The sequence below is a fragment of the Paramacrobiotus metropolitanus genome, unplaced genomic scaffold, assembly GCF_019649055.1.
Source record: "Paramacrobiotus metropolitanus isolate TYO unplaced genomic scaffold, Prichtersi_v1.0 Parri_scaffold0000131, whole genome shotgun sequence".
In the NCBI taxonomy this organism is placed as follows: domain Eukaryota; kingdom Metazoa; phylum Tardigrada; class Eutardigrada; order Parachela; family Macrobiotidae; genus Paramacrobiotus; species Paramacrobiotus metropolitanus.
The window spans coordinates 31,160-45,272 of NW_026570351.1; the positions used below are offsets into that span (position 1 = coordinate 31,160).

At 42.8% G+C, this 14,113-nt stretch overlaps 2 protein-coding genes across 2 annotated transcripts; one reads left to right on the forward strand and one right to left on the reverse strand.

The window, feature by feature from the left end:
• The first annotated feature begins 2,482 nt into the window (after nt 1-2,482).
• Nucleotides 2,483-10,849, forward strand: LOC129598881 (uncharacterized). The gene is made up of 4 exons (XM_055496966.1): nt 2,483-2,698; nt 9,587-10,093; nt 10,159-10,695; nt 10,794-10,849. The coding sequence occupies exons 2-4, from the start codon at nt 9,613-9,615 to the stop codon at nt 10,847-10,849; spliced, it is 1,074 nt and encodes a 357-aa protein (XP_055352941.1). The 5' UTR covers nt 2,483-2,698; nt 9,587-9,612.
• A 1,834-nt stretch (nt 10,850-12,683) lies between these two features.
• LOC129598875 (uncharacterized) lies at nt 12,684-14,104 on the reverse strand. The gene is made up of 2 exons (XM_055496960.1): nt 13,811-14,104; nt 12,684-13,746 (listed from the first exon to the last, which is right to left on the reverse strand). The coding sequence occupies exons 1-2, from the start codon at nt 13,863-13,865 to the stop codon at nt 12,875-12,877; spliced, it is 927 nt and encodes a 308-aa protein (XP_055352935.1). The 5' UTR covers nt 13,866-14,104; the 3' UTR covers nt 12,684-12,874.
• Nucleotides 14,105-14,113: the final 9 nt, after the last annotated feature.

The following is a 14,113-nucleotide window of genomic DNA, read 5'->3' on the forward strand; positions in this document are numbered from 1 at the left end:
AATCCGGTGAAATCCTTCTTTTGGATTACCATACCGAAGCAGAAACTGAAAGTTAGCACTAGCACATTCGGCAACGTCCAGATATCGTAGATATTGTAGATTGTAGACGTTGGCGGCACATTTCACTACGGACAAGTCAAGCAACTGATGGCGCACCGGATCTGTGACACTCGAATGCAGCGAATCTTTGGCAAGCGGTTTTTCTTCAAACTGTAAGACCACAGCGCGCTGCGTACTGATGCGGTTGATATTTTGCGTTAGTTGTGCTAAAAACATACGACTTTCCGACGCAAACCCGGCTTATACATAGGTTCGCGTGATAGGGCTCCGTAATTCTTGGTCGTCATAATCTTCACGGTATCGAATAGGACTGCAGACCGTCCCGTTGTTCGATAAAGCAAAGTACGCGAGACATTCTGCTATTGCCAGTGTATCGGTAAGGAAGGAGTAGTTTGGCGAGAGTGCCGGAAGCTCTTCAATAGTAATCGATTTTGATTAATTGGGATTCTGGGCATTCAGGTTCTAAATCACCAAGCGTACCTACAATTCCATATTTTTTAACTTTGTACCACGATGTTTTGTGCGATTTATTGCTTGTTGTTGTCTACCATCTGCGATATTCAGAACCCAGAAGATAAATACAGTAGTTGTCAACAAATACAAATAGGGTCTATGTTTTATTTCCGTTTTTGGACGCGTAGTACCTAGACACAGACTTCCCAGGTGTACTACAAACAACTAAGAAAGTTATTTCTTCACAACCATTGTTTTTTATATGCGCCTTGGACGAGCTGCTCAAAGACGAGTTGTTTGAAACGTTTCGGCAATGCACAGCCACAGGGCAAATAGTGCATGAAACAATGGAATTGCTGCTTTGATGGTTTGTTACTAGTATTAAATCACTGGCATAGTGTACTTATGGCAACGTACCATCGGATGTAATTCGCAGTCGCTTACACAACACGTTGCTCCTGTATCTTGGGATTTCTTTTGATCGGGCTAGTGATTGTTGGATGTGCACATTTCCTGCCGGCGCCGCACTCCGATTAAATACCGCTGCTCCCTTCACCAAGACGAACTCTCCCGCATTCACCCAGACGAACTCTCCCGCCGAGTATGTTGTTTGCTTTCCCCAGGAATAGCAACAAGGCGAAGTTCCAAAATTCCAATACTTTATTTGGGCAATAACAAAACTAACGGAGATGAAAATTATTATAAAATTTTCATTAATAACGGAGTTATTATTACTGTGTTGTATCTACCGGGTGGCCGAACAAAATGGCCGTCTAATTTACCAAGGTGCCCCGGCTCAGTCTATTGTCTGATTGCCAGTGTGTTAATTTTATTCGAAAGAGCAATCTTTAGGACGTACAAAATTTATGATAAATCAACCTTACGTCAAGGTCTGATTTTATAGTAAATTGTTTTGGAAAACTAGGTGGAGTTTGAGGATGTCCCGGAAACGAAAATTCGAGTTTCCCTATTTAAGAACAAAAATTCCTGTTATGTATAGAAGTACATTACTGTGTGTCAGATTAGAAGTTTTTGAAGACAGGTTGTTCCTTGGTTTTTTACTGCTAAGAGCTATGACATTCTTGTGACCGTGTTCGGCCAGGAAACGAGAGAGCTCAGGCCACGCACAAGAAATTCTCGTGAATTGGGCATGTAGCGGTTTTGAAAACAAATTCCTTGTGAACACGTGGAGTAATTTTCTAGATTAAACCCGTTTTTGCAAGACCAATGTCTTGGCTACCTTTATCAACTAAACCGACGTTTTTGGATGCGCCAGGTCGCGCAACAAAAAATTATAGCGAAAATATATAAAAAAGTCAGGCAACAAACTTGCAAATTTTTCGAAAAGTACCGAAACGTTCTAACCGAATAGCTCATTTGGCGCAAGGACTATGTCTACAATTTTTTTTTGAATGAAAAACGATGCCATTCTCTAGATAAAACAGTTGGAAAAATGTAAAAAGCTTTCACGAGAAGGAAATGTTGCAAGATTCTGAATTCTGCGAGCTGGGACACGATAAATTTTTACACGATTTTGGTTGGCCCCCTTGTCAACGACCGTGTCTCAATTTTTCAAAACAACTTTTAGTGTTTTCAATAGTCAATAAAATTCTCTATCGAACGAGCTTAAACTGTTAGCGATGTGGTTAACGGTTCGCGAGAAATAAGCCGAAAACGAAGACGGCCATTTTGTTCAGCCACCCGGTATGCTCGTATACTCGCTTGCAACATTTAGAATTTTATCTGCAGAATCTATAGGATTAAAATACACAGCGAAATCAACGTGGACTGTTTTGCCAAATAATGAAAATCATGTAAGGCTTTCGTGAAATAACTGTGGTAATTTACTGGAAACCGGTAACTTGTTTATACTGCACACGCAAAATTTTTCTCTTGAGGCGACAGAAAACTGTCGCACCAATTGACACATAAGGAAGCTCTCAAATACAAAGCTGAGAAATATTGCCATTCTTCCACGACGTCGAGTAACACTTGGGGAGCTCAGACACTTACGAGGCTAATGTATGTAACTGAAAACTTTTGCAGGCAGATAGCCTTAGCGTCTGAGTTTTTTCTCTCAAAGTAAACATCTGTAGCAAAACGAATGGCATGTATGTGGCTTTTATTGCTGTTCTCGTTAGTTTCTGCAGAAGAGTGTCGGCAGTCCACTGTTTACAGTTATGAGGTATGTCAGAAATCATCTTAGCATTAATTTTTAAGAGATAGCATTATACCTCGTATATATACAAGTATCGGTCGCGCTAGCGCGCGTCCAGTTGTATTTGAGCTATAGAATAACGAAAAAAATTGCAAAAGTATAATAATTATAAATACTTCGACTTCACTCGTAGATTTACTGTACGGTTCAGTACATTGATCACTATGCTGCGTGTTACATGCCCTGTTTTCCGATATCGTGTCTTTCGATTACATGTTTCCAACTTGCACTTATAAGTTTTATGTGGCTTTTTAAGTGATAAAAAAATAAACTGAAAGTCCGACATAATATAAAAATAAGTGATATTCCGATCGACGTTTCTGTGAAATTTATTCGATAGGTGATCATAATGGTTATCACTTGTTATACAAATAATGGTGATTGGAATGGTGATTGTCAAAGCACATACTGTGTTTTAGAAAAAGAGAAAAAAAGTTTAAAAAAAGGGATAATACATAAAAGGGTTGAAAACTAACTTTTCGAAATCTCAGCGCTACTGGAAAATCATAATACGTGGGTGATCAAAATACAGACCCGTACAGTAAGTGTGATTAATCTACGAGCGAAGTCGTAGTAATTACAGTAACAAAACACATGTTAAATATATAATTTAAATGTAGAATGCTTTAATAAACAGCAGAACCAGTTATGGAAGAACCAGAACCTTTTTTTAATTCATTAAAAAAAGTTTAAAAGCAAAAATATACACTTACAAGCTCGGCCAGCTTAATAAAAATAATTTTGTTTAGGTATCTGGGGATTTAATTACGAGTATTTAAATGTATCTGAATGATGGCACAGATCAACATAAGTTAGTGAAAAGCCAAGCTGCCATCAGCATCACCGATCGACTTAGGATGGATATGTATATAGACTTATATATATATATAGACTTAGGATATATATATATATATATATATATATATATATATATAGTTTATGCCATTGACGATTAATGGCACATTAACTCTAAAGCGTAATTCTGGAACTATAACCACAAATAACTCTGTAACAAGGATTTCGCGGCATTCTCTCAAACTTCTGAACGAGAGGTCGAAATTCAGTTTAAATTTAGAAAAATTATGCGATCGGATATGCAAATCGTTTCGCGGTGACACAAACATCACAAAGGTGTGTCATAAGGAAACTTACTTGAAATGTTATCAACTTTATACCTTTTTACACTGCTGCGTCCACGTGTAGCATTTTGGCTAACGGCATACTGGCGCTCGGCGTTTTAGTGCATGATAAGCACTTCGTCGCCCTCCTTCGACAACGATAACCTCCGTTTGTTCCTGGCTTTCTATGGTCGTGGAAACTGTGACAAAGCGGAGACAAAAGCCGTAGGAAGCCGGCGTGACTTGCGGGCATTTACCGATGCGAATATCGCCGAGTCAGCAAAAGTCTACCACAAAAGTTTTCAGGTAAGGTATTAGTTGGCATGATTACTTTGTTTTTGTAGCTTTTACTGTAACACTGACATCAGAAATCGAGAAGTTACCAGGTAATTCTGCAGATAATAGTAATTATTGCTACCGGCATCCCTTGCCTGTTGTATTGTAGTATGTCACGGTAATCAGTCAATTATTTTACGAAATTGTAGTATTATCTTCTGCACGATCATACTTTTGGTATGGTAAGGCTACAAATAGTGTCATATTTGTCATGTTCGTACTACAAATAGTGCCATGTTTGTCAATGCGCGAATGGAGGTGATGCGCGACGGGAATGGCCGGACAAACTGGACTGCATGTTGGAACACCATCCTTTGAAAAATCGGGGCGTGGACGATCTGTGTCAGAAGTATGGCATCGTTTTGCAGCCGGATGATGGGACATTGACGAACAGAACTACCACCGCCATAATTAGTACAACAACGGCTCGTGCCACTCTTACCACTCTATTTACAACTACTCCCACAACTATGCCTGCAACTGGATTTACAGTTATACTTATACCTATAAGTCCATAACTATCCCGACAACAGTGTCACTACACCGGGGCCAACCCAGACGCATCAGTCAGGTAAGGTGTGTAAGTCGTTTGGTTTCCGATCCATCTGATTTCAATACCTTGCAGGTACATATCGTCTTATTTCAGCACGCCTTCTGAACAACCTGAGGTTAAACTGAGTTTCATGGTTGTTTCTAGTTAAACTGACTCGCCCCCGTCCATGTGCCTGAGAGCACATTTAATCAGTCAGAAATTCTTGCAACGTTAGACTAACCGCTGACTTCTTCCCACCTATTCCGAATTCCTCAAAAAATTTGTTTGATTTTCACCTATTCCAGCATTTAGTAAAAATAAATGAGCTGAAACTTCAGAGCTACGAATTCCAACCGCTTCCGGTTGGTGAACAAATGGCAGCCTCCCAGTGTGGCAGCGTGGTTTGGCTTTTTGCTGCGAATTTTTCATGCTAAATCATCACTTCTTTCAAATTCAGTTTACCGATTCAAAAGCAAGTCTTTCTACTTGTGTGCCTAATAAAAAGGAAGAACAAAGTGTAGAAAACTTAGTGCATCAATATCAGACCGTTCTACACCAGACTGGGACGACATGGGCTGCGCCTGCGCGGTACACTAGAAAACTCCATGTAATTAAACCATAGACGAGTGCGAGTGTTAATCGATATTCCATAGCGCAAATTTAAACCAGTCGAACGTCCATATCCAGTCAACCGAAACTTGTGTATTATGTAGTGCTTACGTACTATCTTAAAATACGAATTAAACCAATTGTTGAGCGCTAACACGATCCAGTGAATTTACGTGTATGCTTACTGTACGTTCGGGAGCTAAGCTTTTGAATAGGTCAGAGTCCAGGTGAACTCCAAAATAACTGAATCTAAAATTCACGAACTGAACCCTGTAAAATCTGGAAGAATCAGATAATCGTTCGGCGATGCAAAACAGTCCTCGGAAAACTTGGAACCACAAAATATCGTTAAAACGCCCATTTATAACACATTGTGCTATACGAAAACCCCGTTTCACATTATAATGGTTAAGTCAAAATTAGTCCACGCAAAATCCACTCAGGGAAGATTATGAAAAACCTGCCGACGAGCGTGGTTTAATAGGTAGTTTCCACTTTCCATTAACGCCAACCATCTCTTTTTTTTAAAACAGAATACCTACATACGCACTCTGATACGTTAAACTGCGGGCGCATTCCACACTGTGAAAAAGAGAATACCCAAAAATATCATTCATCGCTGGCGGCGACAAATAATTCCCAATCACGGCGGTATCCCCTTCCTTTTTCGGCTCCGTCAACTGTGGTTGCTGCTTGAGAAAATTGCGCAACTAGGCATACAGGAGCAGTCGCAGTGGATCCGACGCATATTCTCCAGGCCTCGCTGGTACAGTATACTCAGTTTCCAAAAAGCGTTGCGGGGATTAATTTTGACTTAAACATTATAATGTGAAACGGGGTTTTCGTATAGCACGATGTGTTATAAATGGGCGTTTTAACGATATTTTGTGGTTCCAAGTTTTCCGAGGACTGTTTTGCATCGGTATCGGCATACGTCGGGCGGAGGAATTAGTACAATGTACTTCCAGCCTTTCTGGCTTCGATTCACTCCATATCCGATTTGGTGTCCTCACTACTGCCTGGTCATGCTGTTGCTGATTTTTCTGTCGCTCTCGATTTGTGGAAAAAGAACGCACGTCTACCCGAACTGCCGGAACCGAATTTCCGCAGCCAGCAAAGAACCTGGGATATACCGCTATGCAACGTGTCTCTGTCTACGCTGCTGGAAGTTTACCGGAACGACGAAGTTAACAAAGCCCGGCTTCTTGCACAATCAAGGCCGGCCGGCATCTGGTTAAATGCGTTACCCTCCGCTCACATTGGCAACCTTTTGGACGATGACACTCTTAAAATTTCCGTAGGCCTGAGATTGGGTGTTGCAATATGCGAGCCTCATGATTGTATGAAGTGTCAAAAACATGTCGATAAATACGGGCACCACGGTCTATCTTGCGCATTCTCTGCCGGTAGACATCCACGACACGGCGGACTGAACAGCATCGTATGCCGATCTCTGGTGTCAGCTGGGATTCCGGCGAAACTGGAGCCACGTGGCACGTCGCATACGTCCGAACGACGCCCTGATGGCTGCACAACCTTCGCCTGGCAGAGAGGGATGTGCTTAGCATGGGACGTCACTTGTGTGGACACGGTTGCGCCTTCTCACGTCAAGTCTACGGCGGCCACCGCAGGTGCCGCAGCGGTGGAAGCGGAAGAAAAGAAGTCCCGGCTTTAGTTGTACCTAAGCGGCAGATACATCTTCGCCCCGATAGCTTTCGAAACAATGGGCCCATGGGGACCATCCGCTATCGCCTTTATTAAAGCACTGGGGAAAAAACTCGAGCAACACACAGGCGAAGCCCGTTTTCATGAGTTTTTACGCCAAAGACTGTCACTGGAGATACAGCGCGGCAACGCGGCATCGGTTATGGGAACGATGGAGGGAGCACAAAATTTTAATTAAATTTTGATGTTGTAAAAAAGAATGATGTTTTCAATTATTATAAAATTACGTTGTACCACAGGTGAAATAAAAAGAGATTAGCTGATAGCGTACCGGTATATTACGTCCGTAGTGCAGAGAATCGTACAGTTCATTGAGGTACGGGACCACCGCACGATTTGGACTGATGGCGCGGATGTTCCTGGTCATGATCATATATTTTGTAAGGTTGCCCTTTGACAGTAAACTTTGATAAAGCTGGTGGACCAGAACCACTTTGAACGATGGTCACTGGACTCCGGGGAGCATTGCGCGGGCAGAGTGGGCAGATTGCCATTGTCCGTTCGAAACTGATGCTTCCGGTGACGCATCTTGAGAAATGTGTAGTGGGTTGCAGTCCTCTGCTGGTTTTGCAGGAGGGCCAAAATTTCATAAAGATTTGCTTAAAATCGGATGATAAATTCTTTGTAAATAATTTGCTTGCATGACAGTACGGTACCGAGCGAAACAACAAGGACAACAAAATAACACAATTTCAATTTGCAACATGAGTGTATGTTCTTTCACGCCGTAGTGCTAACCGTACCGTGACTCGTGGATCATACATGGTACTGGCACTGTAGATTAACTGATGCGCTGACATATTGACTGACTGTAGTTCTCCATTTTACACTACGGTCACTACCTAGTACTCGTACCTACACAAGTCAATTTTTCCTGGAATGATTATTACAGATAACTGAAAACTATAAACTGCCACAAGTTAAGCGTGAGAACTGGCATCAGTACATACCAGAGCAACCGTTATTATCTGCTTGATCGTTTTCTGCTGCACGCTGGCAGTCTCTTCTCGGCGATTCGATCAGCTTAGTATTTTTACAGTAGCTGATCATGAATGCCAATTAAAACATATTAATTTTACTTATAATTTACGTGGCATATACTGCGAGAAGCAAAATGCGCCTTTTTTTCTACGCATTTGAAGGATCAGATAAAGCCTCGTGGGAAAGCTCACCCAATCAGCATGCGCAATTAAGGAAATACAGCAGTGACTCTATCTTAAGGTGGTGTGTTACGTTTTTTCTCGAGCAGAATATAAGGAAGAACCTTCTGCAGAAGAATGGAAGCTGAACCGGCAATAATTAACCTAACTGAATAATAATTATGTACTCTTGCTAGTGAGCAGATCCGGTTAGAACGACGCCAGGTGGCATTTGGTTTTCTTTTCCTTTTCATAAACGACAGTTCTATTGATATACTCGTATCTCTACATCATGGACCTTAATCATGATTATTAAATAATACGATCGAGCCACGGGAAACGCTGTTCATGTGCGCTGCTATGACCGGTATATCGCGCACCCACACTGAAAAAAATAAAAAAATCGATACTCGATCCCAGGCCAATAATTATTATACTAGGGTGGTATGGATTATTGCCATATTATGGTAGATCTCATGGGCCAGCTATCTGCTGTACGCTAATTGGGCACTGTGTGGCTCATGATGTTTCAGCAAACGGGAGCGGAAATACGGATTGCAGCTGCTCATTTTGGTGGTGCCTTGTACTGGTGGAATACAGTATATGAGCTCGATACCTGTGTTGCGTTTCCCCCGTTCTTATACTGAACCGTAACGCGTGGTTCAAAAACATCCGTTTTTTTCGCACAATGTTCGCCGCTGGGTTTCATACCTTCCAGGTGGCTGTATCGAATCGGCGATCCACACTATGCCGAATCAGCGATAATTTCTTGCCACGGAAATCGACATATTATGGTTTGGTATGGAACTTCTCCGTCCTACAACTGATGATGCTTGTGGTAATGCCTGTTGTGGTCGTATGTTTTCCACCAGGCAAGTATTTCTAGCCAATAGTAAACACGCTAAGAAATCTTTTGTACGGTACATGTCTACACGGCACATGTCATGTTAAAAGACCAATTTACATCGACTTATTTTCCTATTTTCCGCATATGTGGAGAATAATTCATAAATGTGCTGTTTGGAAAGCACTCTGTTCGGTCAAACCGTTAAATGCTTGTACAAATTTCGAAGTGCACACGATCAAGACTGTATCACCTGAAAATGTAGCATTAGGCAGGATTTTCTGCACTGTCCTCCGTGTAATCCGAAACCCCTTTATATGCGCATTTTGCATCGAAATTTTTCAGCAACTCTTAATTTTGCGCAAAAGGCCTTTCAAGTTAATATCTATCTATGTATGAATTTAATCCGCTGAGACGTGACTTTGGAGGAAAACAGCCCGGTCTAGTGTACAGCATTCAAAAGTCAATAAATGTCTTCGATGTAAATCTCTCTTCGGCTATGAAAGTCGTAAGTGTCACTCCAACGGGAAGCTGAGCGCTTTAATCTTGCAGGCAACACAGTGCGCAACGATCTAGCAATGGGATACGTATTCATCATATGGACGCTGCTTTATAATATCCTTGGAGTGATCGCCAGTCGCTGGGGCTATGAACACTGGCAACTAGGGTTGTACACTGGCGACCCTCAACAGATACCCAACCACCGAGCACCGGGCTTCAGGGTCGCAAAAGCCTACTTGGTTGGCATGATCATCAGCGTGTTGACTGCCCTGGGAACCATTCTGCAGACTGTTCTGCAAGGAGGACCGGAAGCCATGGTATGGTTATCGGTCACGGCCTACGCACTTCTCATTGTGGAAGGAGCGTGCATTGTAACCGTTGGCATTGCGCTGAGGAAAGATTGGCTGCCGACCGCCGTCATTGCTTTCTTCCACTGGCTCCATTGGGAGCGAGGTGAGTTTATTAAGGACTATTATGACTGGACGGTATTCCAAGCTTTCGTCAAGCAGTTGTTAGGATTGATAGCTTGGCCGCTGATGGTCCTGCGTAACCTACATGGTGAGAGCAAGTTGGCGCAAGTCAGTAAAGCGTAACGGAATTAAAATTACGAACGGATTTTTTAGAGCCCGAGAAAACCGGCCAAACAGTGTTTTGTGGGATGGTTTCCTCGGCATGGCTAGTTTTCTACAACGTAATCGGACTGTTCGGCTTAATAAAAGGTACCAGGCTAGCATCGCCGTCGGGACCACTCACCCACCAGTTTGATAATTCACGGGGACGGACGTTCTATCGTGTCTACACGGGCCTGATGAGTATCAGTGTACTATTGGCGATTAGTACTGTCATCAACGGCCTTATAGTAGCCGAAAGCACGGCCGTGAAATCAACCGGGAATAGTGAAGTTATAATGGGATCTGTCGTCCTTGGCGTTGAGCTGACCTTTTCTGCGCTGTCGCTATGCATCGGCGCATTAAGGTCACAGACCGCGATCGAAAGACGACAAGCAGCGGGGACCAGTCTTCCACGTCCTGCCGCGCCCCTCTCCCCATTGTTTCCACCGCATAATGCAATCGATGAACCGCCGGCTTGCAAGGCAGTGGTGTTGCGACACGAAGCGGATCTGCCTCCATCGTGCGCCGAGGCGACAAATGTTCCCAACGGTAGCCGCAGTAGCCGTTGGGTCGCTGCCTGGGCTCCTCTTGCCCATTGATACTCACCGTGAATGATAGAACCTTCTATTTCTGTGTTTAACTTGTAGATTTCGGTAAATTTTCCATTCTTAACGTCTCAGTGCATGACTTTTATTTATACTAAGACAAAAAAAATAAAATATCGCCTCAGTTAACCTCTGAAATTCGCACACTTGCTTCTTTCGGCTGTTGCAGCCGAGGATTACTGGCTTCATCACTTATAACATTCCTTGACTTTCGCACCTTGAGATGTAAATCATTGAGCAGATGATCCCGTAGTGTCACCTGATCCACACGGCTTCCCAGTTTTTAGACAGTCATTAGTCACATTCGATGAAATTTCTTTGCTAATCGCACGAAAGCGCAGTCTTTCTGACCATACCCTGCAGTAACAAGTGTAGTCTTTCGTGCTGCTTTTGACTGGATACGGCATTTCCGCTTTGTAACCGATCACATCATCACAGAATGATACAAACATGCTTCTCGGACATCTTCTGAATCATCGTAGTAGCCATAACTTGGTATTATACGCTAGGCAAGCATATTCCTCGGTATACTACAAGGCTTTGGGAGATGTACTACAAAGTCTACACTGAAGCTTGTTTCAGGGTTAGTTAGGTCGCTTCAAACGCCGGCGCGATTAGACTAAGATGGTTAACCGTAGCTCGCAATGCTGCTAGCATCAAGGCACACATGCAAAACCATACTACGCATAAAACAATAATGCAAAGCTATAAACTGTAACACTATGTTGGACAAAGCGCTAGTGGTCACAGGGTCATAGCAGCCTGTTCGGACAGGGTATGGACACATTACCCATCGGTCCTCGTAAATACAATTCGACTTAATCACCGGATTATCAAAACATGATAAAAACTCCCATGGACACGGGAACCCTTGTTTACGGCTGGTATACCAAAGCTGAACAGGTAGCAAAGGTCAGCTTTCAGATACCGGTATGCTAGTTCGACTCTGGTTTAAGAAGCGTTCCGTGTGTGTAGGCGCACGATCAGCGTCCGAATATTGCATTGTTTTTGTCCTGCTTTTACTGTCTGGCCGCACCGAACGCCAACTGTGGGTTGGTATGTGCCAGGCGTTATTCCCTTTGACTTATTCTGGTTGCAATTTTGTTCCCGGTTTAACAAATGTAGTATGTTAAATGTGACAATGCGCTTGATCTGAAGGATACTGAAGTGGCCTGCATAGTTGGAAAAAACTATCATCTTAGTTGCGGAGATGTCAAGGGAAAGTTAAGAAGAATCTTTCAAATATCAGTCTTGTGGACAGGCATAAACCTTCCCTGTCAACTTTGATTTCCGGTGTAAAAAGCGCATGCGCATTATGAATAATAGTTTCGGGCACATCATAAATTTTTATGTTGATTCTTATCTTTATCCTTCGACACCAGGATTCTTTTAAATTTTAGTTGACACTTTGGCCTGGCAACAGCTACGGTGTATGCTGTCACTGCTGTGCATTAGAGCATTTTTATGCCTGGTTTTTTCCCTACGTTATGTAATCACGATATGGTTTTTCTTTGCAGTTAAACAATCCATTGTATTCGTACTTTTTGTTTACTATAAAATTTTGTTGTGGATGCTACTAGCTTTCACGTCATTTAGTCGCTGACTAATAAAAATGATAAGTATTGCGGCAGATTGCCTGTATTCTGCGTGCGTCTGCTGCAAGAAGAATCGTCACTTGTGCCCGTTACGGATGTCCAAGCTATGCCGTCACCAGAGCCATATCAGTGTTAATGTGAAACATTTCTGCCAGATTGTCATTTTCCGACCATAAAAAGATTTTGATTTACTGAAGAATTTGTAGCAAATGAAAGCGCTAATTCCGAAACTGATTTACAACGAGCGATGTCTGAGGGATATGCTGTCTCTCTCGATGCTGTGTTTTGAGTTTAGTTTAAACATACTCGTACTTTGCTTTTATGCGTTTTTTTAAAATCACGCTTTATTTGGGCGGCATTTTGAATAGAAACGGAAAGATAATACGGAAGCCCATTAAGCGCGCCCAGTTAACTGATTAATTAGCTTAGAGATAAAGCTATAACAGCCGCTTTAACAATCTGTTGCTTTTTCGTTTCCATTGTGTACTCGTAATTCTTGTGTCATTCCTAACATCTTGCAGAGCTTGGCTAACACTCTTCATAACACGAGGTATTATATGAAAACAGAGTGCCCACATACGCACTTTGGTGCGACAAACTACGGGCGCAATCCACACTTAGAAAGAGAGAGTGCCCGACGAAGCTGGCAAACGCTGGTGTCACGTACCTCCCGATAATTGCGATCTCCCCTTCCTTTTTTGGCACCGTCAAGTGTGGCTGCCGCTTGAGGAAGTTGCGCAACCAGGCATAAGAGCAGTTACAGTGGAGACGACGCACTTTCTCTACGCCTCCCGGGTTCAGTATACTCATTGACCAACGATACGAATTAATTGGGTCGTTACGGTCATTAAATGACAGTAATTCATAACCAATTCCTCCCTCCAAAATCAAACTCCGCAGGTGCGGTAGGTCGGTGAAGGTGTACGGTTCTATTGTGTCGATGGTTGTCATGAAGAAGAATAACATGCGTACTTTCCGCATCCGCGCAAAATCGCGCTTCTTGATCACCAAATTCTTGCCGTCCTGCAGGCGTAACACGACCAGGTTCGGCAGCCATCCGGTAGCGTGGATTTTGTCGGTGGTAACCGGGGTGGCACACTTTGTCAACGTCAATTCAATTAGCTGATATCGTACCGGATCCATTACATCGTAATGTAGAGGATCTTCAGCGTCGGCTCGCTCAGTACAGTAAAGAACCACAGCATGATTTGGACTACGGGCGCGGATGTTATTGGTCGTGACGATGTCAGTAGTACGGAGTCCCGATTGACAATGCACTTCCAGATAACTGCCTGGATCGGTTTCATTTAGATTTTTGTTCCGAAAGAGATGCTGTACTGGTGACGCTGCTTGAGGAATGGGTGGCAGGTTGCAGTCCACTGGCGGCTTCGCAGGCGAGCCTAAATTTAATACAGACGGGCTTAATTACTGGACGCCATACGCTTTTGCCTCCAATTTACTTACATGACAGTGTGTTGCCGAGTGAAGCTAGAGCGATAAAATAATACAACGATTTCATTATGAAAAAGGAGGATGTTATACCGTAGCCTAAACAGTATCGCTGGGTCTGACTCGCAGTTACTATGCACTTTATACGCTCCGTATTTGCTATACAATAGGTTTGCCAGTTGTGATGCGCTGTCCATTAACTGGTAGTCCTTCATCTCACATTTCTAAGTTGATTTTACGTGGAATGATTATTACTGATAAGTCTAACAATCACAAGTTGAGCGTGAGAACTGGCATCTGCACACAAAATAACAGTCA

Coding starts and splice junctions, on each gene's coding strand:
- LOC129598875 (XM_055496960.1), bottom strand. CDS start 13,865: ATGAAATCGTTGTATTATTTTATCGCTCTAGCTTCACTCGGCAACACA. Junction 13,747..13,810: donor ACTCGGCAACACACTGTCAT/GTAAGTAAATTG, acceptor TATTAAATTTAG/GCTCGCCTGCGAAGCCGCCA.
- LOC129598881 (XM_055496966.1), top strand. CDS start 9,613: ATGGGATACGTATTCATCATATGGACGCTGCTTTATAATATCCTTGGA. Junction 10,094..10,158: donor GGTCCTGCGTAACCTACATG/GTGAGAGCAAGT, acceptor CGGATTTTTTAG/AGCCCGAGAAAACCGGCCAA. Junction 10,696..10,793: donor GGCGACAAATGTTCCCAACG/GTAGCCGCAGTA, acceptor TTTAACTTGTAG/ATTTCGGTAAATTTTCCATT.